The 22,648-nt window shown below is 38.0% G+C and overlaps 1 protein-coding gene across 2 annotated transcripts; it reads right to left on the bottom strand.

Annotated features, from left to right (window-relative positions):
• Positions 1–2,339: 2,339 nt before the first annotated feature.
• On the bottom strand, positions 2,340–14,519 carry SYT4 (synaptotagmin 4). 2 transcript variants are annotated; one of them, XM_066180877.1, is made up of 4 exons: positions 14,093–14,519; positions 10,516–11,327; positions 8,830–8,950; positions 2,340–5,843 (listed from the first exon to the last, which is right to left on the bottom strand). In XM_066180877.1, exons 1-4 carry the CDS (start codon positions 14,124–14,126, stop codon positions 5,536–5,538), a joined length of 1,275 nt encoding a protein of 424 aa, XP_066036974.1. In that variant the 5' UTR covers positions 14,127–14,519; the 3' UTR covers positions 2,340–5,535. The 2 variants fall into 2 exon arrangements, with proteins under 2 accessions (XP_066036974.1, XP_066036975.1); XM_066180878.1 differs by having other exon boundaries at positions 10,522–11,327.
• Between the last annotated feature and the right edge of the window lie 8,129 nt (positions 14,520–22,648).

Genomic DNA, 22,648 nt, shown 5'->3' with positions numbered 1-22,648 from the left:
CGTTTTCCCATCAAACCCAACCCAAACTGACCTAAGAGCATGTTGCTGTCAGAAAGATTCTCAGCAAGAAATCCTGCAGGATCTGCAGGGTGAATGACATTCTGCTTTTTAAAAGAGAAGCAATTACACAAGTACAGAGACTTTAAAATATGTGGGAGTTACATGTCTGGGGCTAATGCAGACTCAGGAGGAGTGAATGGTGAGGGTGGGCAGTGGCACATGCCAGAAACTGGTGAGATTTTCAGTGTTCAGGGGTGGGACACAGGAGCAAGCCTCAGCCTGGAGCAACAGGCTGTGTGTGTTCACAGCAGAGAAAAGGAGTATGAGAGATACTGGAGACAGAATCCACATAGGGAGAGATGCCAAATCTGCAAATCTGCCAACCTGCCTGATGATACCTTAGGAATTCTGGTCCTTGCAATGAGACCAGAACTCAGGTTGCTGCCAAAGCTTTTCCAGCCCTTGGAGTATTGCAACTCTTCCATCTGGGCATGAAGAGTACTGCCAGGGTTTACGCAGAGCTTGTCAAGGGTGACAACAGAGCACTGAGGGTAGGGCAAAGTGTGAGGGCCTAAGTGGTGTCTGCTGCTGCAGCTGAGACTAAAGGGCTCAAGCAGAAGTTGACAGATCTTTCAGGACAACACCCGATTTTGTTGCTGGTGCTGCAATCAGGGCATTCACACTTGTGACTGCTGGATGTTCTCTGGTTGTGTAAAAAAGTACACAATGACAAAACTGACATAACAGTGCAGGCATAGCAAAAACATTTCCCTTCTTAATGACTTTGATCCTTTGATTCTACCTAAATATAAAGTTCTTCCATGCTACAACCATAAACAGTATTACAGTGCTGCTTCCAGAACAAAGTTGTGTTACAACAGTTGTTCAATTGTGGAGGGTTAGAAATAAGGAAAAAGCCTGTGAGAACTGGGTAAGACCTTTTGGGTTAAGGTAACTGCTCAGGAGTCACCATCAGCAAAGCAAGTAAGTGTCAGTGCCAGTTACAGCAGCCTCAAAAGTGCTGTGAGTTGTTCAGCACCTCCATGAGACATCATGAAGGAGAGAGCAGATAAAAAGGTAGCAGTTTACATGGACCATATCTGAATCTTGTTTTAGGAAAAAAAGGAGTGTTGTGTATGACCATCTGTGGTTATGTATTTTTACTACGTGTTAAGCATGTTTTTACCCATGATGCCATAAAATACGATGCGTTTACAGAATAGTGTTAGACCCTGGGCATTTGTCCTGTAAAGAGGAGGATATCCGCAAGGGCTCTCTCAGTGGTCTGTTGTAGCAATTTGAGGTACAAATAGCAATCAGAACATTAGCTTTGAGACTCCCCCCAAGGCTCACCTGCATTGTATTTGAAAAACATAAAGGTGTTCTTGGTTGAAACATAAAAACATTCTTGATCTCCATTCTGAAGAAGTGGGTCTGGAATGTGAACCATGTGAATAACCACTGTTTTAGGGGAGCTGTACAACACAAGGAAAAGAAGTGCCTGCATGGGATGGAGTAGAGCAGTCTTTCACTTGATACCTGTCTCCTGGGGATAGGAGATTTGTCAGAGAGAATATACCAGCTTATAACTGTGAAAGATGTTCTATTTTATACATCTGGCTAGTGAATCCTGTAATTGATTTCTGCAACAAAGATCAGGGATCCCTTCCAGGTGCTGGAACTCACAATGGGAATCATTAAATGGAAGAGCGTATCCCAGCTGCAGCTGCCTTCTTCCTTCCCTGGCTTTTGTTTTTGTGCTAGTGAATACTTGTATATTCTTATACATTTATGAATTACATTTATATTTGTATATAGCACTTGAATGAATGTTTTCTCTACCTCAGCTTCCAAACTCAGGGACAAGCTGGAGCCTGACATGAGTTCCTTGTCTAAGAGGAAGTGGTAGAGCATGATTGGCCAGGGTAAATATTTTGCTTCTGGAAAACAACTAGAATGACAGCAGGATAATTTGACTTTAACTTTGTTCCTTCTAACTAATATATTAGAATTCATTCTTGTTTGTATCTGTATATCTGTCCCTGTAGGACTCATATCTTCTGTCATGGGCCATGTTCCAAGTTGTAGCCTGAGTGCAGAGTACAATTCAGGATTCAGCTGAATCAGCTGAATTCAGCAAGCAGCTGTGAATAAAGAATATGTGATGTGCCTGGCTAGTATTTGGCAGAACAAATCGAATACACCTCTGTGAGAAGAGGAAGACTGCAAGTCAAATGCTTTTCAACAGAAGCATGAGAGGGTAGACCATGAACACAAACAATAGCAGAAATCCTGGGGGGGAAAAAAAAAAAGATACATAGGTGGGATAATTATTTTGTGATGAGATGAACAAAAGCAGCAGTTTATTCTTGTCTTGCACACGTGACACAACATACAGAACCAGCACAAAAAACTTACAAAATCTCATACACCATGCTTCCTCTTGAATAGCTTCTATTAAGTTACAACACCATAACGAATCAGGTATTTAGTTACAACAGATTTCCAGACATGGATAGTCTCCCATTCAAGGAGTTAATATTTTTGTAAGCTACTTAAACAAACATCTTTTTTTTTTTTACATGTTTAATACAGTACAGTATCCTTAACAGAGTTCAAGATATTCACAATGAGAATTGAATACTTTATAAAACAGCAGAATTTCTCACCTCAGTACAGGCCTACAGTCGCTCTCCTGTCTCTTTCTTGTTTAAAATGTGTTACAAGTCGTCTTTACTCAATCTTCCAACTAAGAATTGCTCTAAATGAAAAAAAAAAACAAAACCAAAAACAAACAAACAAAAAAAACCCCCAAAAACAAACAAACAAACAAACAAAACCCCCCAAAACCCATCTATTTACAGGGTTTTTTAGATTAAATAAAAATGTCTTCGCTTCCTTTTCCCATTCCAACACCCTATCCCCAACAAAAACTACCATTTAGCTGGCAGAAATATTGACCCTCAAGCTGCTATAAAAGCTAAAAAAAAAAAAAAGGTGACGATTTGCTGGATGCAAAATGAAAGATGATCATCACAGTCCAGCATTAATTCAAAAAGATGAATTGTTATCCCCTAATTTCATATTGGGTGTTCATTGGAGACAGATGATGCCTGTCATATGATTTTTAGAGATAATGAACTACTTATGGGCCAGCGTACAAAACCCTCCATCTTTTATAATTGCAAGATGCCCCACTCTCTTTGATGCAATCATTTCCAGCTCACTTTCTTTTCAGAAATTGTAACAACTCTGATCATGTTGTGCTGAACCTAAACTCTCCCAGTCTCCATTGGATAAAATAATGTTTCACCATATCTATGGTTCCAGTGACATTTCTGGGTTGACTCAAAAGAGTTTTTCTCTCTGATTGCACTTCAAACCCCACTGAAGCCTGTGGGCATCTTTCATTTGGTGACTTTGGATTAGCTCTGCTTGAATTTGGCTGGAAAACTCTAGCCCTTAAGCAGTTAATCAGCTTTCTAAAGAAATAATCAAAAAAGATTCCTCTCCTTTATACATACAATACACATTATCATAAAATAACAGCATACATACAATAGCATTATCATAAAAAGCATGTTTATGTTATTTTGAAAATGTATTTTTACAGAAATCTATAAACACTGTTGTATCAAACACATTCTCAAAAACTGGAGAAAATACTGACACAAAATCTGGAAGAGCCTCAATGGAATTCTTCCAGTACTATTTGTCTACTTGCATATTTCATATTTCAGTGTCCTTTCCTGCAAACATAATTTGGCCATATGAGAACAGGTAAAGTAGACAACAAATCCCCAACAGTTTTAAGTAGGACCTAGGTCTGTTGTTTAATGAAAGTAGATTGACATTCAATGTATGTTTGGTTTGTTCTAACCTGGCATGCCCATTTTGCTACCTTCACTCACGATGAGCAGTACCTTGATTCCCAAGTAGTCTTGTTCGCTTCGATGGGATTACATGTGACAAATGATGTATGCAAAAATACTGAAAATGGTTTTCCACTTTTTTAACCCTTCTTATTTCAACAACTAAAATCACTATCTTCTTTTTTATATATATTGTACTTGAAAATTAAGTAGGACTAGTACCTGCAAACAATTCTGTATCAGAAGTTAGTGCACAAACTTTAGGAAATAATCTGCTTATAGTTGTGCTATAGTTCTGACAGCCTAAAAACCTATCTGGTGTGACCAAGACAAAATTTCACAGGTCTAAATGCTTTATTTATATACTTGTTTTTGTTACACTTGCTATTTCCTCAGCCTGACACAATTTAAGTTTAAATAGACAGGTGTCACACGGACATGAAATCAGGATGTTATTTTCCCTTACTATCACCATTTCCAGTACGGTCAGTAATGTACATTAATTCATTTAATCAAAGTACTTTCCAAGTACTTTTTCTGCATAATATTGGAGAAATTATAAAGTGAATTTGGTTTCCTCTCTTGCAAAATTTTAAAAATGCACTGAAGTTTGTATATTGGTACTGCCTGTAATGGCATTTGTTATAGTCTGGGAGGTTAAACACAAGAAGTTAAACAGCAGAATAAGGTTTTCTTCTTTGTCTCACTGTTTTAGTATTAGTGAATTGTTAAAATATAGTTGGTAAAAATTCATTGATTGTAATATCCTGTATGTTACCTCATCTCAACAGAAATTCTTTTGTATGGCTTGAAATGTTTAAAATGTAATCCTACCTAGAGGAAAAAAATGCAAGCCATATCTAACCCCAAATTCAATCTATACTGTAACACGTACAGTCACCCGTAAAGGAGCCCTTTTAACAAAAGAAACCTATGTTAACTTAATCATTAGTTTGAAGTATGTATCTATTTTGGTCACTGTAATAAAACAAATTATATATATAAACTTACTAAAAAAATCCAAGTGTAAGTAGTTATATAATATTTTGACACTTTGAAAAATAGTTTTACACAACGTGATATGTAAAGCAAAATGCTGGAAACATCTTCATTCTTTGGGATGATCAAAGTATAAGTAACCAAAACTGACAAATAATGATTAAATTTTCATAAAAGAAGTTTTTTGTTGGAGGGGCAGAAGGAATTCCCCCCCTGCTCAGCCTCAATCCCCATGGCTTCTATAGATCCATCCCCTTCTCTAATAAGCCACAGGTAGGGTCTTTTTTAGATATATTGTAATAAGGTTATCTTCTTCCAAATATGAGTCACTAATAAGAGACTCTTTCAAAACATAGTTTTCCCTTCTTGAGGTTTACAGTGCTTTAGAATTTACAGGCCACTTAAACTGTAGAAGAATATAAATCTGAACTAATGATGTTAAAGTTTAATGAAATAGAAATTCTGTTATTTACTGTGAAAATTTAGTTACCTTCTGTTGTGGTAATTCAATCCAATTTTATTTCAAAGCATCTGCCCCCTTGGAAAAAAAAAAGTTTTGTAGTTAAAAGCTTGTAATTATACATAGCAAAGAAAAAAACAAAAACCTGCTCCTTGCCTATGGAAAAATATATAGTTATTTAAGATCCAGCCCTTCTCTAAGCCGCTAACCATCGCATAGCATATGCCATTTGGCAATTTGTCTCCTAGGATATTCACAAATTTCTTTCCAGTGCTCTCCACCTGTTTCTTCGGCTGAAGATCCCAAGGTTAACCTGCCAATCACCTCATTCCTCGACCCCCTATCTGAATCTAAAACCAGAAATTCAATGCTGATATCATCAAGACCCTCACAAGGAATGTCAAAGACAAACAATTCATTGAACACTGCATTGGGGGTGCATTTCTTCACGTGGGTTTTCTTTTTAGAAATTCTCTTCTTGGCATGGTACAGGTTCACTTTGACATAAGGGTCTGCAATGAAAAAAAAGAGCACAGATCAGCTATTGACCAGTGTTTAGACATTCCTTGATCTAGTTTATGACAAATTCCATAATTATCCAATATAATTACATCCCACTGAGTAGTTGTTTCAAGTTATTAAAGATGACTCATCTAATCATTTTTTAAAATTTTATCTCTTTATATCTGAATTAGCCCCTTTATGGTCACCAAAGCTGTGTTCAAGGCAGGCAGTGAAGTTTAGACTGCGATCAAATGCAGGTATTTCTTTCATGAGGTAAATCCTGTCTTGCAGTCCATTAAACCAACAACACATCTACCACATTCAAAGATGGTGTGAAAGCGCACAAAATTCTAAAGGTCTCTGAAAAGTATGTATCATTACATATTTATGTGAATCAGAAATTTGCTTTTCACAAAATCTACTAGGGTATAATCATCAGCACTAATTTAACTCATGAAAGAAAATCTTCAGAAAGGAGTGAATACACTTGCACTGAGAGAATGGATGTGATAGTTCTGCTGGGGTTCTGTTGAAGTCAGTTAAGCCGGTGAAATTGAGGCCACTAATTGCTCTTGAACAAATTTCACACTAAATTTTAAATGTGAGGGTATGTTTACTGTTGGAATGTGTATCTGTCTTTACACCTGTGTTGTACTACTGTTGAATACAGGAAGGGAAAATGTCCATTTTTTTGCTGCCAACCAACTTTGAGTCTTTGCATCCATCATAATTATTTAATTGTTGTGAGGTTCCCTTGCTATTGTCTTCAAAAATGGCCATATTTATTCTTTCAGGGGAGACATTTTATAAATCAACCCTTTTAATTACCTTGGCATTTATTCAGTGAAACTGTGGACCTGTTTCCAAGTTCTCATGGTGCAGTGATGTAGTACAAAATCTTTTCTACTGAACCCAGTCAAACATGATAGTTTATGTAAACAATCAGCCAAGTTAAATAATCAAGAAACCGGAATACTTCTTTTAAAAAATGTAATATTAAACTGAACAGCATTTATACATTTTATGTCAGTTATCAGACTGAAATGGTTGGAGGAGTAAAAGTAATGAACTCACATTAGTCTACCAGAGGAGGGAGTGTAATACTTTCATATTCTATTACCATAATGAACATTACAAAAACAGGGCTTAATGAAAATTCTCATTGGCTTTGAAATTATTGTGCATCATACCAGCATTAGAAATACCAAAATCAATATCAGTCAGTGGATTCATACTGGTTTCCATGTCTTTTTAGAAGAAATTTTCTGTTACCTGTGACTAGCTACTGTATAAGACTAGAGAGTTCCACTTGATTTTATTCGACTAATAAAGGTCACTCAGCACCTGTGACCAATGAAATCAAAGAGATTGTGAAAATGGAAGAGCTTCTGAGTACAAAAATTTTCCATATTCACAAAGAGGTTGAAGAGTGGAATTGTTTATTTTATCCCATAGAAACACCACTTCACCCTCTTCTGCTTCCAAGATTTATGTTGGGATGAGAAGAAAGTCCTCAGAAAGTCAGAGGAAATTATGACTGTACTGAGTACAGTATGCTACTGATACCCAAATATCCATTGCACATGGCCTTATTGAAAAACAGAAAATAATGAAAGTTTGTTTAAATGAAGTAGATGTTCAGGTGCAACATGGCTGCCTGCAGAAATACTGGGATGCCATTCCCATTATAGTTAGCCAGGGTCTCCTGGGGGATGCAGGAAAAGCAAACAAATTTTATAGCTTTACTTGTAAGAGGTCCAGTAAACAATGGATGTTACATAGGTTCTAGGTTGATGTTGTGGCAAGGAGATCTTTTTTTACCAAGTGTTTTTTCCACCTGGGTAAACATCAGGCAGGTCTACTGAGATCAGCTGGCTGTCATGCTGTCTTCATGAAACCACTATCTTCTGTGACTTTAGGGTTGATTTTTAAAAATATATATCCTTACTCTTAGTCAAGTAAATTGTTTGGCTCCATATACATCCTTTCTCCTTCTGATATATGAAGAAAATATAAATCAAAAGGAAGATTTAAATGGAACTTGGTGAGAGCTGCCTACAGCTTTGTTTTATTGGATTCAAGATGGGCACACTTTCCAGATAAATTGCAGTATGAGAAAGACAAAAACGGTATTATTGGCTGCAATGATAATTATTCACTTTTTCCCAAAACTATTTCCTCTTCTGCTTCTTTCATAATACTGAGTGATATGAAAGCCTATAAGTTCTATAAAGAAGCAGCAGCAGTTGTGGTACTACAGCCCTTTTTTGTGTACTGTTGTTTTTGTGTGGCTGTCTTATATATAGGACATTAAATTTTATACTGTTATTATGTTATATAGTATGTTATATAGCCTTAATGTGTCTTCTATGTGCAATTCTAGAAGTGTCTTCAGACAAGGTTCCACTGAATGAGAAATTGCAGCAGACAAGGAGAAAAGAGGATAAAACCTGAGCCCTCTTAGTGCACCCCAAGTGTGGCTCACAATAAATTATGTGTGTCATGCCTCCTCCCAGCACTGGCACAACTCACCTTTTTGCCTTGCCAAAAAACTGTTAGTGCTCAGTGGGCCAAATTCAACACAGAGGTAAGAGGCTGCTTTTCTTCTGAGATAAATTATATGATGATCTCACTCAATACTGATCTTCTACAAATAAACTCATTTTTTGTCATAAATAAGAGCTTTTGGTATCTGCAAACAACATCCCACACTTATGGCAGATGGGTTCTGCTCAAGACAATCATAAAAATCATTGGTTTCCACTGCTAACAGATGTCACCTTTTTTCGATGTGATTGAAGAACAAATGTGTAAAATACATACCCTGGAAATAAAGCGTTGACCTAGATATGAATAAAACGAATAGGCTGTAAATGATAGAAACATCATTTCTGCATTTGCGGAAAATTTTTTGTCTTTGAAATGCCTCATTTCAGCTATCTTTTGTAATTCTGTTTTATATTCCTAGGGCATATTCATTATTAAAACCATTACCTGATAATCCTGACACATCAGATTTAGGTAGATGCCTGGCTTTTAGAACAACGACAGTGAGTGTGTTTGTTGTAGATTGATAACAGAGAGAGACCAGTAATTCTCCACGACCAGATGATTTCTGAGGAAATTAAAGAAAAAAAAAATGGAATAAAACTATTTTTAAGCAATTATATTGACCAAGCTTTAAACCAGTGCTAAAACGGTTAATGAAATGTCACAGAAATGTATGCTCTGAAACTGTGTAAAAGTATATAATATATGCAGTTATTCTGATTTACATAGTAAATATAGTTTTCCTCTATATTAGTTATCTAACTTTTCCTATGTTTGGTTATCAGACTGAACAAAAATAAATAAATGGACAATATAGGTTGACATGACATCACTATCTTTGGAGAGTAGAAATGAAACCCTGAAAAAAACACTCTCATTTAAAAAAGAAAATTATCTTAAGCAAAGCAAAATTCCATAAAAATATATTGGGGAGAAAAGATCTAGGACAAGTAAAGAAAAAATATTTGGTAAATTATTTTTAACAGGAAGGATTCAAACTGTCAGTGAAATTTTATCCCCTGAAACCCTCTAAAGCAGTATACTATACATGAAATAAAGGTGAGATCAAAGATCTTCTCTATGATTGTTTGATTTGAATTTGAATTTGCAGGAGTAGTTTATTTCAAAGGCAGAAGGAAGGTAAGGGAAGCAAGAAAAGATAGTACCTTATATAACAGAAAATCCAATAAATAATCAACAAAAGATCAATGACATACTTATATTTGTTGCCATATAGTGATAGAATTACAAAATAACAGTATTAGCTATAGGTTATGTTGCCTAGTAGACATTTATTTTATTTGGCAGTATGCTTGTCATTTGAAACCAATCATGTTGAACATCAATACACATTCCACTTCTTTAGCAGAGATTTAAGAGATGTGTGTGCAATGCCTGTGCATTTGTGTGGTTCATCTGGGGTGTGAATGACTCTTACATTTTCAACTAAGATAACACAGCATGAAATATTTTTTGTCCCAGTAAAGTCAGGAAGTTTTTGTTGGTAACTCCAGCAGGTCTATGGGTTCACCCTTATTACTTTTAATAAAGCTGCAGCCTGTATCACAATTTCTGAGAGACGAGGTGGTGACAGCACCAACGTGCAAGAACGTGCTACATCATCAACAATATGGTATCTAACAGGTCCCATTTCCCTAACTAAAGACTACCTACATTCCTTAAGAATGTGCTACACAACCCACGCAGCTGACATTTCCACTGGCTTCAGTAAGATTTAAGAAAGAATGATGCTAAATATAAAAGGGGACAGAGGAGAAAGGAAATAATACATAATTTTTTTTATTCTTTCATTTAAAAGAAATTAAAAGCAAATCAGTGGGGGTTGAGTCTGCTTGAGCTAACTGGAATGGGTCCACTCAAACCTGCCAGACTAGATGAATAAGAAACTAACGCTTAAGGCATTAGCAATTTTTTTCAACATGCTTGCTGCATTTTTTTTTTTTAAATTGCATATGTTTAATGCCTTCCTCACACTGGCATTAGGAAAGTATCTTAGGAATTGAATGGTGAGGTTTTTGGCTTTTCTTTCCAAGATGGCAGCAGCAGTACACAAGAATCATAACTAACCCTTTCACAGCATTTTTAAACTTTGAATAAAAAAGATGTTACCCTAACATTTCTTTTGATGATCTCTCTGTCCATTAGCCGCCTTCCTTCTGAGAGTTCAATTCCAGCGAGGGGGATGAGGACTTCTCCAATGACATCATCTCTGGAAAATCTGTCAAAGCTCAAGACCATGAAGTGAAGTGTTAAGTCTTGAATTTGGCTGTAGGGGATCCCATAAAACGTGAAAGTCTCATCAAAAGCTGGATCTAAGGTTTTTCTCAGCACTCTGGTTTTCACCTTGTGCTTTTTCTCAGGCAGGATTGTCATTTTGATGTAGGGATCAGAAGTCATTGACTGTTCATCCATTGCTGGCAGCCCACGAGCTTCTTTGATGTTCACTACAAATGCTTTTTTCTCAAAGTTGTACTCTAAGGAGAAAAAAAGAGTTCCTAGCTTGTCTTGTTTATCTTCAGATGACAGTGAAGTGATGGATTTTAAGCTATCAGGGGATACTGAATCTTTATTCCTTTCTGCAAAGTGCTTAGGAGACGAATTTTCAAGATCTGGAAAGCCCTGCATTTTTGTGGCAATTTTGAAATTGCCATTTAGATCTCTCTTCTCCAGGTCAAGATGGAGAGAATTCTTTGGCATTGCTGATTTGTTCTTTGCTTCACTTTTATCATCTGCTCCAAACTTCTTCTTGCTGTTGAGATTCTCAGGGTAAATATCAACCCCCTTCAGAACATGGACAAACTTGTATGGAGGGGTCTTATTGGACTTGGAAGATTTGCGTTGGCAGCAGATCCAAGCAAAGAGGGACACAGAGAAGACAAGGCCAAATGCACTAAAGATTCCAACCACTGTAGGAATTTCATCTGCAAATCAAATAAATAGCAAGAAGCATGTAAGCAGCAGTACCTTGAATTCTGCATGATATTTAATAAAGCCATAAATTAGTAAAACAATTGATACGAGATGGTGATATCAGCAGGATCGACAGACTGGAAGTGCTCTGCATTGTACACATTGCTCGCCACCTGCAGGCACCAGTGTGCAGTCCCACTCTGAGGCTTGCTTGTTATGCTAGTATTTTTCCATACACGGAGAGTTAGAGAGGAAAATACTGTTCCCATCCTAATAATAATCACTGTTTATAATTTCTCTACTGTCTCAACCCTCTGTGTGTAGTTTCTGAGCTTATATGGCTGTGAATAATACCAGCTCTCAGCTGGTTTCAGGTTTGCATTTACAGAGGCTTGTTTGTTAGCTAAAACACACTCTGAAATATACATTACATATAGATACATCATCTGCTTTCCACAGTGTTTCCTAGGATACTTTGTTCATTCAACAAGTTGTTTTTTATGGTCTGATCCCATAATTTCCTGGAGGTATCTCTTGAAAGAAGTTAGTTTAATTAGAGGTTATAGCACTCAAGAGTTTCATTGGGATTTTCAGTACTTTGCAGGAGGCAGTCGATCAAGAAAATTTAGAATACCTATATAGAAAGTGTTTTTTTCCAGATGGATGTGATATTAGGTAGCACATGCAAGTTCAAAGATGAAAAATTCATGTTAAGTTTATCATTGATAACCACTAAACTTTACATTGAAGACACTAAAGCAAAGCTTATGGGGAGTTATACAGAAAGGGTCAGTACTCAGGAGTATATAAGAAAAGACGCCAAAGAATAATTCTTTGCAATTTTAATATAAATCCTATGCTTACACTGAATAAAGAGAAACTTGAGCAAGTGTTACAACCTCCATTGCCACGCAGATATATTATTTACATATGGAGTATCATTAGCCCTTCAAAGCATGCATCAAAGGGTAAATGAGCACAACTAATTAGAAATCAAATTTTGCCCATAAGTAACGTCACTAAGTGAGTTTAAACCTCTCACAATGTAACAATCAGAGCTAAATCTTTATTCCATGCAACCCTGGGTGTCCAATAGAATATTAATGTCTTGACATTGTTTATGCATAAAGGCAATTGTGTAATAATTCTGTTTCTCCCTGGTTATTCTGGATGAGTAAAAAAACCCTATCCCCCTGTATTACTAAATCAGCTTCATCCAGGCAAAAGCTAGGCAGATAAATGTGCTGCCAATGCACCTTTGCTTTATAGTGGGATGATTAAGAAAAAAAAAATCCACAACAATACTATCAGAAAAAAGTAGGACATAGTGTTCCAGCACTGAAAGGATCAGGGCTGGCTATTAATTTTTTTATGACAACACTTTCCTGATGCCTACAAGCTGTATAAGTCTATATGTTTAATTGCAAGAACTTAATGAAATGACTGAAAATCATACCCATAACCAAAAAGTATTTTTCCTAACTTAAGCATGTGGTTTTGAGTTTCAATAATTCCCTGGGCTGCAGAAATTTAAATAAATATGGTGTAAAACCAGAAAGTTAAAAGTAATTGAAAACTAATCAGAGTACTTTAATATCTTTTGAGAATGGTGTGTATATTTACAATACTTTACAATACAATGCTTTCTCATGAGATAATAGACTTTTTATAGGAATGAATATTATGTTCTACGTTAACTCTACAACTACTGAAAGTAGTGGTAGAATCAATTTGATATTTAAGATATTAATTATCTTTTAAAAATAAATAATTAGACAAGCATGATGTCACAAGTATGGTTAGAAACCTCAAGTGGGTAGGATAGGAAAGAAGATGAAATGGTAACTAAAATGGTTTTATATTTACAGCGAGTTTTGTCAAAACATGAATTTCTTGCTTTTGTCATAGTCAATTGGTTAACATTCAAGGCAGTACATTATTAGAAAACATCACCTGATTCTGGGAGAAGTTATTATTCCAGTTAAGTGATATAAATCTGGAGTCTCTTCACTAAGTCAGTGGGATGATCCTTGAATCAAACCACTGCTAAAGTAAGCATAATGTAGGCTAGAGTCAATATTTGTATAGCAGAGTTCAGAAACATTCCCTCTTACTGCTTTTCTGACTAAAGCAACTTATGTATGTATGCATTTTATAAGTGCACATACATGACTGGTTCTGAAACTTCTGGTACCACACTATCTGCAGTGCATAGAAATGACAAAAACTGAAAAGTTCATTGTCATCTCTGTTATTCTCAATTAACCCGGGTTGGTTAAGATGCAGTTGTTCAGATAAAAACACTGAAATCCTGTATTTTCATTTTCCAAGCAATGCCTTTTCACTTTAACTAACGGTTGAGCTACAATAAGAATAAGAGGAATGACAATTATTCCAAGAATGACTTGAAAAAATTTTTTCCTCTAGCACAAGATGCATTAACATCATCTAACTCTTGATGCACGTTACTTTAACAGAGATGCAGAAAACAACCCCAGACCTCTCTCATCCAAGACCGCACCTACAAAAATCTCTTTATGTCTTCCAGTATTTTAACAGGAGGAGGAACGGGGAGGGAGGAAGGAAGGGAGATCAGGGAAAGAAAGCAAATTCAAACAACTTCTGAGACCTGGAGAGAACTGGGGGGGAAACCAGGTCTCTCCCAACAAGCTGCGTGCTGGGAGGCACTGGGAGTCTCAGCAGAGGCTGCTTTTCTCCCAGGGAGGGAAGAGAAGCATCGCCCGGCCCCGGGTGCGGGGAGCTGGGACCCGCTTACCGAACTGCTGGCGGCTGTCCGCGATCGGAGCCATGTTGCTGGCGAGGGATGTCCGCGGAGCCGGTGCGACTCTCCGCGGGGCTGGAGCCGCTGTCCGCGGTGCTGGAGCCGCTGTCCGGGATGCGGGAGCCGCCTCCCCCGATGCCGAGCAGATGCTCGGAGCACCAAGCGCACTGCCCTGCTGTACCCTGGCTATCCGCTCCCACGGCGCCGCGTCTTTGACAGCGCAGTTAGGAAAAAAAAAAAAAAAAAAAAAAAAAAAGGAAAATAAATCAGAAAGGGAGGAAAAAAGGAAACATCAACAAAAACCACCCAAAACACGAAGACACGAGTAGTGGGGACAGTGGAGGAGGACGCTGCGAGCGGACTGGAGGAGAGGGGGGAGGGGAACCTTCGGTCCTCCCCTTTGCACACTGATTTGCAACCCCCTTCCTGTTTTGGCTCTTCTGAGTAGCTCCGCTCTGAGACTGGGTACGCGGTTGAAACCCAAATTGACGCAATCCTGACGCTACAGGGCTGAAATCAGCACCTTTCCCGCCTCCCTCCCCCTCTCCCTAGCCACCACACCCCTTCTCTGTCTCTCTCTCTCCCTTCCCACACCCTCCTCCTCCCCCCTCTCCCCGTCCCTGTCTTGGGATTGAACACGCACTCATCAATTATTTTAACTGCCTTGCTGCAGGTTATGAGCTCCCCCACACACCCCTCCACCGGACACAAACAGTGAAATGGCAATGGCTGTGATTCAGTGCACTCTCTGAAAAACATGGGTGTGCCTCTTTTGCCAGGGTAAGATCTATTCATTTCCTTAATTAACTATCAGCTGTACAGCTTACAACAACAATGTGAAAGAGTTGCCAATCTGAGACAGTCCAGACACCCGAGCTCCAGCTGCAGGGCACACATTTTTCTTATTACTGACGTGATCATTTACTGACTTTGAGACACAAAAACTCCGGATGTGACTTGTCCCTGTGCCTCTCCCTGCTTCCTTCAAACATCTACCCCTACATAAACATTCAGCCCCCTCAGTTTGGAAATCCTCTTGCAGGTCTGGGAAAGAGATGACTTTACCTAGATACTTCTAGATTTTAGTTCTTGTCTCCCAGTGTGAATTGAGAATATGGTGGGGAGACAGAGAGAGTCTGGCAGACAGGAGAAATGTGAGGGGAGCAAGACAAGAAAGTGGGGCTGCCTGTAACTAGAACATCTACAGTGTATAATAAAGCAAGCTAACTACTTGTGAAACATAGCTGCAAAAGCCAGCACCTGGCATCTGACTCCTCATGGATTCAAATGGAAGTATAGCAGCCAGGTTTGGAGCTAATTCTTCTGCCTAAATGGGAAACAGGTGTTGTTGCTTCTCTAAATAACAAAATCTAGACACAGACATAGTCTGGCATGACCTTACTCTATGGTCAGCCACTTGGAAGCTAATATGTCTTGCCCCATTTAAAAGCACATTCTTACTTCTCAGCGAAGTCAGTGAAGTTTCTGGGATTTTTGAAAAATTAAGGTAGGATGATCATGGAATCATAGTATATCTTGTGTTCAAAGGGAACCGCAAGGATCATCAAAGTCCAAAGTCCAACTCCTGACCCTGAGCAGAACATGCCTAGAATCCCACTGTGTGTCTGAGAACATTGTCAAAAAGCTTCTTGAACTCTGTCAGGTTTGGTTCTGTGACCACTGCTCTGGGGAGCCTGTTCCAGTGTCCAACCACCATTTGGGGGAAGAGCCTTTTCCAAACATCCAGTATAAATCCCCATGATTGAGCTTCAGGCCATTCCCTCATGCCCTGTCACTGGTCACCACAGAGAAGAGATCAGTGGCTGCCCTTCTGCTGTTTCTCATGAGAAATATACAGAATATATAAATATGGTTGTGTACTGTGATGATGTCCCCCCTCAGCTTCCTCTTCTCCAGATGAACAGACCAAGTGCTCTCAACCACTCCTTATTCTGTTTCACCTATGGATCCTTCACCATCCTCATAGCTCTCCTTTGGAAACCCTGTAAGACCTTCATCTCTTTCCTTTACTGTGGCATCCAAAACAGCCTCCAGCACTTGAGGTGAGGCTGCCCCATGTCAGAGCAGAGCAGGACAATCCCCTCCCTTGCCTGGATGGCAATGCTGGGCCTGATGCCCCCAGGACAGGGTTGTCCCTTCTGTCTGCCAAGGCACTGCTGGCTCATGTTCAACTTGCCACTGACCAGAACCCCCACTGACCAGGTCCCTTTCCCTGGCACTGCTTTCCAGCATCTCATCCCCTAGTCTGCCCATACATCCAGGGTTGATCTGTCACAGGTGCAAATCTGGCACTTTCCCTTGTTGAATTTCATACAGTTGGTGGTTTCCCATCTCGGTCATTTGTCAATGTCTCTCTTCAGGGTCTCTCTGCCCTTGAGGGAATTGACTCCCAACTTAGTGTCATTGGAAAATTTAGCCTCCCTTTGAGTCAACACGGCAAGCTGGTGTAAAAACACAGCTGAATGAAGTGCCTGGCATATCCTGGAGTTGTGAATCCATTGGTTAATATTGTTTTTGTTTATCTGCTTCTGTTATACTGGGCCTGTGTATACAGCAGCAAAACTCTTGCAGGAACAGTCATACCCACCACCCTAACCATCATTACATCCCATTACTTTCAATGAAGTGCAGAGTATAGCCTGCTACAGCTGTTCCTGGTACAAACACCTGGAGTAGAACAAATTTGGGTATAAGAAGACTAAAGAAATTGTTGTAAGGCTCTTTGTTTGGTGATTTGGCAGAACAATTTGATTTGGAATCTTTGGATTCACATGTTGGCACAAATCCAAGAAAACCTGGCTCAGTTTCTTTATTCTTTCTGGCAATCCTCATTCCTCTAGCCCTGCTGCCCACTTCTTTTTTCCCTGTCCAAAATCCAGCCTTGCTCAAAATGTGTAGACTTTGAAAGTAATCATATTTGATTTAGATTATATTCCAGGTATATGAACTTCCAGACATGACTGAAATAAACAAAATCCTTAAAAAAAAAAAAAAAAAAAAAAAAAAAAAAAAAAAAAAAAAAAGAGTTAAACATGTATAATTATTGGATCAACGAAAGACTGAAAATCAATATATGGTATATCTGGGTAGTGCATTTATCCTACTTGAACTGGGATAGAGTGAGCATATATATTATACTGACACTTGAATTATTGTCAGTAATTTTTAAATTTTTTTTTTTTGAGTAAACCCCAAGACTTTGTCTGTCAAAATATACATAATTTAGAGACCACATGGAATTATAAAAATTATTGATTCTGATTTTCTTTTGTTTAGTTTCTCATATGTCCCAGGGATACATAAAAAGCCTTTGCACAATATGTACTTTATTTTTATAATTCACAGGGATAATTTCCTTCAGCATTTAATGTTTCCTTTTTTCTTTTAATTTCTGGGACAATGCTGATGAAATGAGGAAGACACTTATCCTTTTATTTATATTTTTTTCCCTCCTTTCCAGAAATTCATGATAGTTCATGATAGATTTTAGATTCCAGTTAAGACTTGAGTGGTGTTGTGTGCTGTACAAACAGAGTAGAGAGCCCTTCATTTCCTCTTAGTTTTGTGTATGTGTATCACTTAATAAAGGTAACATTAAAAAGGTTTCACAACAGCAAGACTCTGTCTTTAGAAACTTGGAGTTTTCAAGACTGTGTACATACAGAAACACGTGCAAGAATATCTACAGATGTTAAAATGAGTAATTTTATCTCTTTATTGCTCTGGTCAGTGAAACAGCAAATAAACTTTTTTTTACATCACATATGAACCTTCTGTATTTAATACAGGACTCCACTTAATGGAACAGAGCGCTCATCACAGAAAACACTTGAGGAGGAGGTGGAACACTGAGCTGCTGGCACATCTTGAGACAGACACGCGTTTGCTGCCTGCGTTGTGCAAGCACCATCTAGTGTACATCTCAGACCCATCAGCACTGGATGACAAACGTGCACCCCTGTAGGTACTACATGCACAAGAATACATAACCAGATCACTGCTGATTCACTGCACTTCTGACGAGTGTCCAGAGAGAAAATCAAGTGAACCCTGTGTGTTTCTTAACCAATTAAGTGATGGCTTTTCAGTCCTGCAAAACAGTAATGACTCTTCATTTCTGCAGCTGTAAGTTCTTCACATTTCCCTCTGTTCTAAGGAAGCATTGTGTATACTTCCCTTTACACAGTTTGCAGCAGGCTCATCAGTACAAACTCAGACTAGGAACTCACTGCCCAGGTAATGGTCCATTCCTTTTTTCAGCAAACTACGATCTCAAACACTTTCAGCTTAGAGACAGAACATTAAAAGGAGCTGGCTTGAGATTTTGCCTGCACTGAATCAAAATGGATTGATCATCTGGAAAATATCACAGTATGTGATCTGGCTGACTGTATCACAAGACCTTCTGTGGTCTGAAAATCAGATTACTGGTGCACATGCATGCGCAGAGCATCCTCCTGCTACTCCAAGAAGAGGGAGAGTGGTTGCTAAGTGACAGAGACTGTACACTTTCCAAAGCATATAGTCTCCAAATACACATATCGGGCTGGAAAAGGTGGCCCCCGCTTTTCTGAAAAACAGCAAATAGATTGTCGCTGTTTTTCAGATCCCCATGCTTATGTGTGAAGAAAACATAATCCTTTCCTTTTAAGAAATAAAACAAATAAAGTTACTTCAAACATGTGTCCCCTCAGCACCCCATGCCCCCAAAAGTCAGCCAACACTTAAAAATAGAACTTAGAGATTTATGTGTATGAGGTGAAGCTGGGAAAATAGCCCTTTTTCTGTCTCTGTAGAATGTTTCCCTGGAGCTCAAAGACAGTTTCACATTTTCAAAAATAGCATATAATTTTGAGTTCTACAGTTGCCAGGTGCCAAACTACAGACGTTAATTAATAATATTCAGTGCCTATTAAAATCTAGCCCTCCAGCCATGCTTACAAAATAAAATCTCAGCAAGAGCATTGATATCAGTCCCTGGTTTTGGGAAGTGAAGAACATTCAACACTCTGAAAGTCAAACAACTTCAAAGGGATCTACAAAGGACTTAGGTATTCATACTCTGATTAATTTCCACTTCAGTTAGCTCCACAATTAGATAGTAGAAAGGGGCCAGCATCCCTCCCTGTCTCATCTCTCAGCCTTTGCCACTTCTTAAATGCCTAAAGGCAACTTTTTGAGTGCCGCACACACACAGCCCTGGACTTCTCACCTTGCTGCCTATTTGGCCTTATGATGTATTGTCCCAGGTTGTTGCTGAATTTATCTTTATGCAGTTTATTGTTCAGTGCTACAGTGAAATACTTCAGCATGGTTTCCAGTTCCTGCTGCAGAGCTGTGTGCATTTTCTGGAGTGTATTTACCAGTTCCATACTGCTACACTAGATACCACAGAGCTTCTGAAATGGCACAAGAGGTATGGATTTTGGTAACTGTATCATCCTCTAGCACATCCACTGAATTTCAGGCCTACAAATCTAGAGGTGAACTTTTCCCTCTCTGAGACTTGGTTGAATTGCTTCTGAACATGTGTCTATAGTCACCTAAAAGCCCTAAACTTTCACACAGAGATAGTGAATACAAGGATAAACAGGACACCTGTACAGACCCGGCACAGCAGCAGAGGGTGGGGTAGAGGTGCCTGCTACATTGGTTAGTCTAGGCAACCTGCCTTAAATTTTATTATACTGTGTCATTTAAGCAGCTGAGCAAATCCCCTAGCTCATCTATGGATATGTAGAAGTGTACATTAATGCTTTCAACATGAAATTCAGCCATGCCCTAGTGATCACTGGAGCAGGTTGCCCAGAGAAGTTGTGGATACCCCAAACCTGGAATTTTTCAATGCCAGGTTGGATGGAGCTTGAAATGGTAGTTTTTGGTCTGACCTCCATTCCTAAGGCTATGGTAGGAGTCTACAGCTGCAGTTGCATTTTATCACTAGAAAAAAACAAAACCAAGTATTTTTCTCTGTAATGGCACTGTTTAGACCATAGGATTGTAAGATTGAGTGAAAGATATAATTTCAATCATTTAGCAGTGATTTTCATATTGAGGAAGCAACATTGGTTGTTTGATTGGTGACAAGGTTCTTCCAAGGATAAGCAGTATTTCCATGCCTTCAGAACTGGAGCAGCTTGCATGTTTTGCTGAGCATACAATGAAATTTATTTTGTTTTCTTTTATTCATTTTAAGATATTTCTGCATTTCTACATGGTGGATGAAGAAAGGGAAAAAGAATAGCACTCACTGTTTCCATTAATTTTTTCCTTAGACTGATTTCAATCCATACATATTGGAACTCACAGTGTTTTCAAAGTGCCTGAAAATCAAGTCTCTGGGAGTTACTGGCACATCTGTGTTACAAGTTGTCGAGAAACAGACCTTGGTTTTGGAGGCAGCAGCTACTAATAATTCCTATGACATTTCTTTCTTTCTTTCTTTCTTTCTTTCTTTCTTTCTTTCTTTCTTTCTTTCTTTCTTTCTTTCTTTCTTTCTTTCTTTCTTTCTTTCTTTCTTTCTTTCTTTCTTTCTTTCTTTCTTTCTTTCTTTCTTTCTTTCTTTCTTTCTTTCTTTCTTTCTTTCTTTCTTTCTTTCTTTCTTTCTTTCTTTCTTTCTTTCTTTCTTTCTTTCTTTTCTTTCTCTCTTGATAAATTTTTCCAGGCAATATATCATGTCAATTGACACTTTTACTTTGTTAAAAGCTAGATTCTGCTGGTTTTAATGTGTTAAGGTTCGTGTGTGAGCTGGTAAAATTACTGTGCCTGTACCTGTTTTATAGGTTTTGCAGTCTAGTGAGTCAGAACAACTCTCACACTTTCAGCCAGGTCTATAAATACCTCAGGAGACAGAATGCTCTTTCATATTAGTAACCTTTGCCTGTAGAGGAAAAAAAAATTCCTTTCCCCTTCAAGTAAAAGTTTTGATAACAACAATGATGAAAATAGGAGAAGAATGAGAATCTTATTTTTGTCATGGATCTCCTTTGCCTGTTACTTAGCAGTTGAAATGTAACTCAAATAAAAGAAAAAAAAGGATTTGTTAGGGAAGGACAGGCTAAGATTTTGGAGAAGTGTTATGGTATTAGAAGGCTCAAATTAATTTTAAGTTCTTACCTAATTAATTCAGATTTCTTTAGAAATTTCATCCTTAATTAACAAAGAGGCCTTTTATGTTTTTATTTAATTAATCAATATAAGGACTGGAAACCATGCAAACTCAGGGGTTTAAGGCCTAAATCTGACCTAACTCCAGTTTTATGAACTTTAATATAAAATTCAAATCTTCAAGTCCTTGATGGACTTATGATTAAGACTTTGAACCTCTTGAGAAACTTTAGAACAACAAGAAGGACTTCCTGTAATATGTTTTCTTTTCCATGCTCAAGAACGCTCGACCTGGTATGTTAAGAAGTGAGGTAATTAATTCCTTTCTTAGCACTTCTTTTTTATCCATTCCTCAGATATGACTGATGGAACATGCATCTGTTTGTCTCGACAAAAGCATCTGGAGAGTCTTATTTCCTTCTGGGATACCAGAGATTAGAGCATTCCACCAGGAGTTTCATAACCAGGTTCAAATCTTTCTTATGCTCCTATTTCTTGTGGAAATATCCTGAACAATATTCTTTAAATTAGAAATGTACCTAATGATACTTTTCCAATATAATAATGTACTGAGTCAGAAAATAAATATGCAGCATGAACACAGGGTTTAGATCAATCCTCTAAGGATGGAGACACATTTTCTCATCTTCATTCCAAGCAGATCTCTATCATAGCACCAATGGCAGCTGAATATTACATGTGCAAATGCTTCTCTCTAGCAGGAGGCTCAATGTTTGAAGGTTCAAACTTTAGGAAAATTCTCTGAAACTCAGACTAAATGGGTCTGCACTACAGAGGGTATTTAGCAAGGGCAACTAATGCAATATATACCACTTTCATTCTTATGACTGCTCTTTGTCTAGACTTCAAGAATTACATGGTACAATTCAACAAAGGTATGCAATACTGTTAACATTTACAGAGTTTAATTGTAGAAATGTTGCAACACTTACTATTCTGCACAGATGAAACACTCATATGACAGAGGAAACTGGAGTCACAGAAAAAAGAGAAGAAGGAGAGGATAAAGAGGGTTTTTAAAGATAAAAATCCTGTAAAAATCTGTATCTACAAGCAAATATTTGATCCTAAATATTCTTCACGTAGTGTGTGTCTTCATCAGATTTGAAAGTTCTGACTGAAGTTCTTAAGGTTAATATACCTCAGTTTAAGCATACAAATTAATATAACAATGTGTGGAGCTTAAAGATCAAGTACTCCAAAAATTCATTGAAAATCTGATATCGTACCATTATATATTCCTCTCTATTCCAAGTGATCTTTCCCTGACAGTGTGTGCTCTTCGGGGAAGAGAAACACATCAAGTAAAAAATTGAAAAACAGCGTCAGTAAAATCTAAAATTTTTAAGGTGGGGTGGGGCTTCTGGAGCCACTACAGAAATAAATGGAAATTGTAGATGA

The sequence above is a fragment of the Chamaea fasciata genome, unplaced genomic scaffold (assembly GCF_029207755.1).
Source record: "Chamaea fasciata isolate MVZ Bird 193981 ecotype frontalis unplaced genomic scaffold, bChaFas1.0.hap1 SCAF_4, whole genome shotgun sequence".
NCBI lineage: Eukaryota > Metazoa > Chordata > Aves > Passeriformes > Sylviidae > Chamaea > Chamaea fasciata.
The sequence above is the reverse complement of the archived record's forward strand: the minus strand, read 5'-3'. Positions and strand labels throughout refer to the sequence as shown.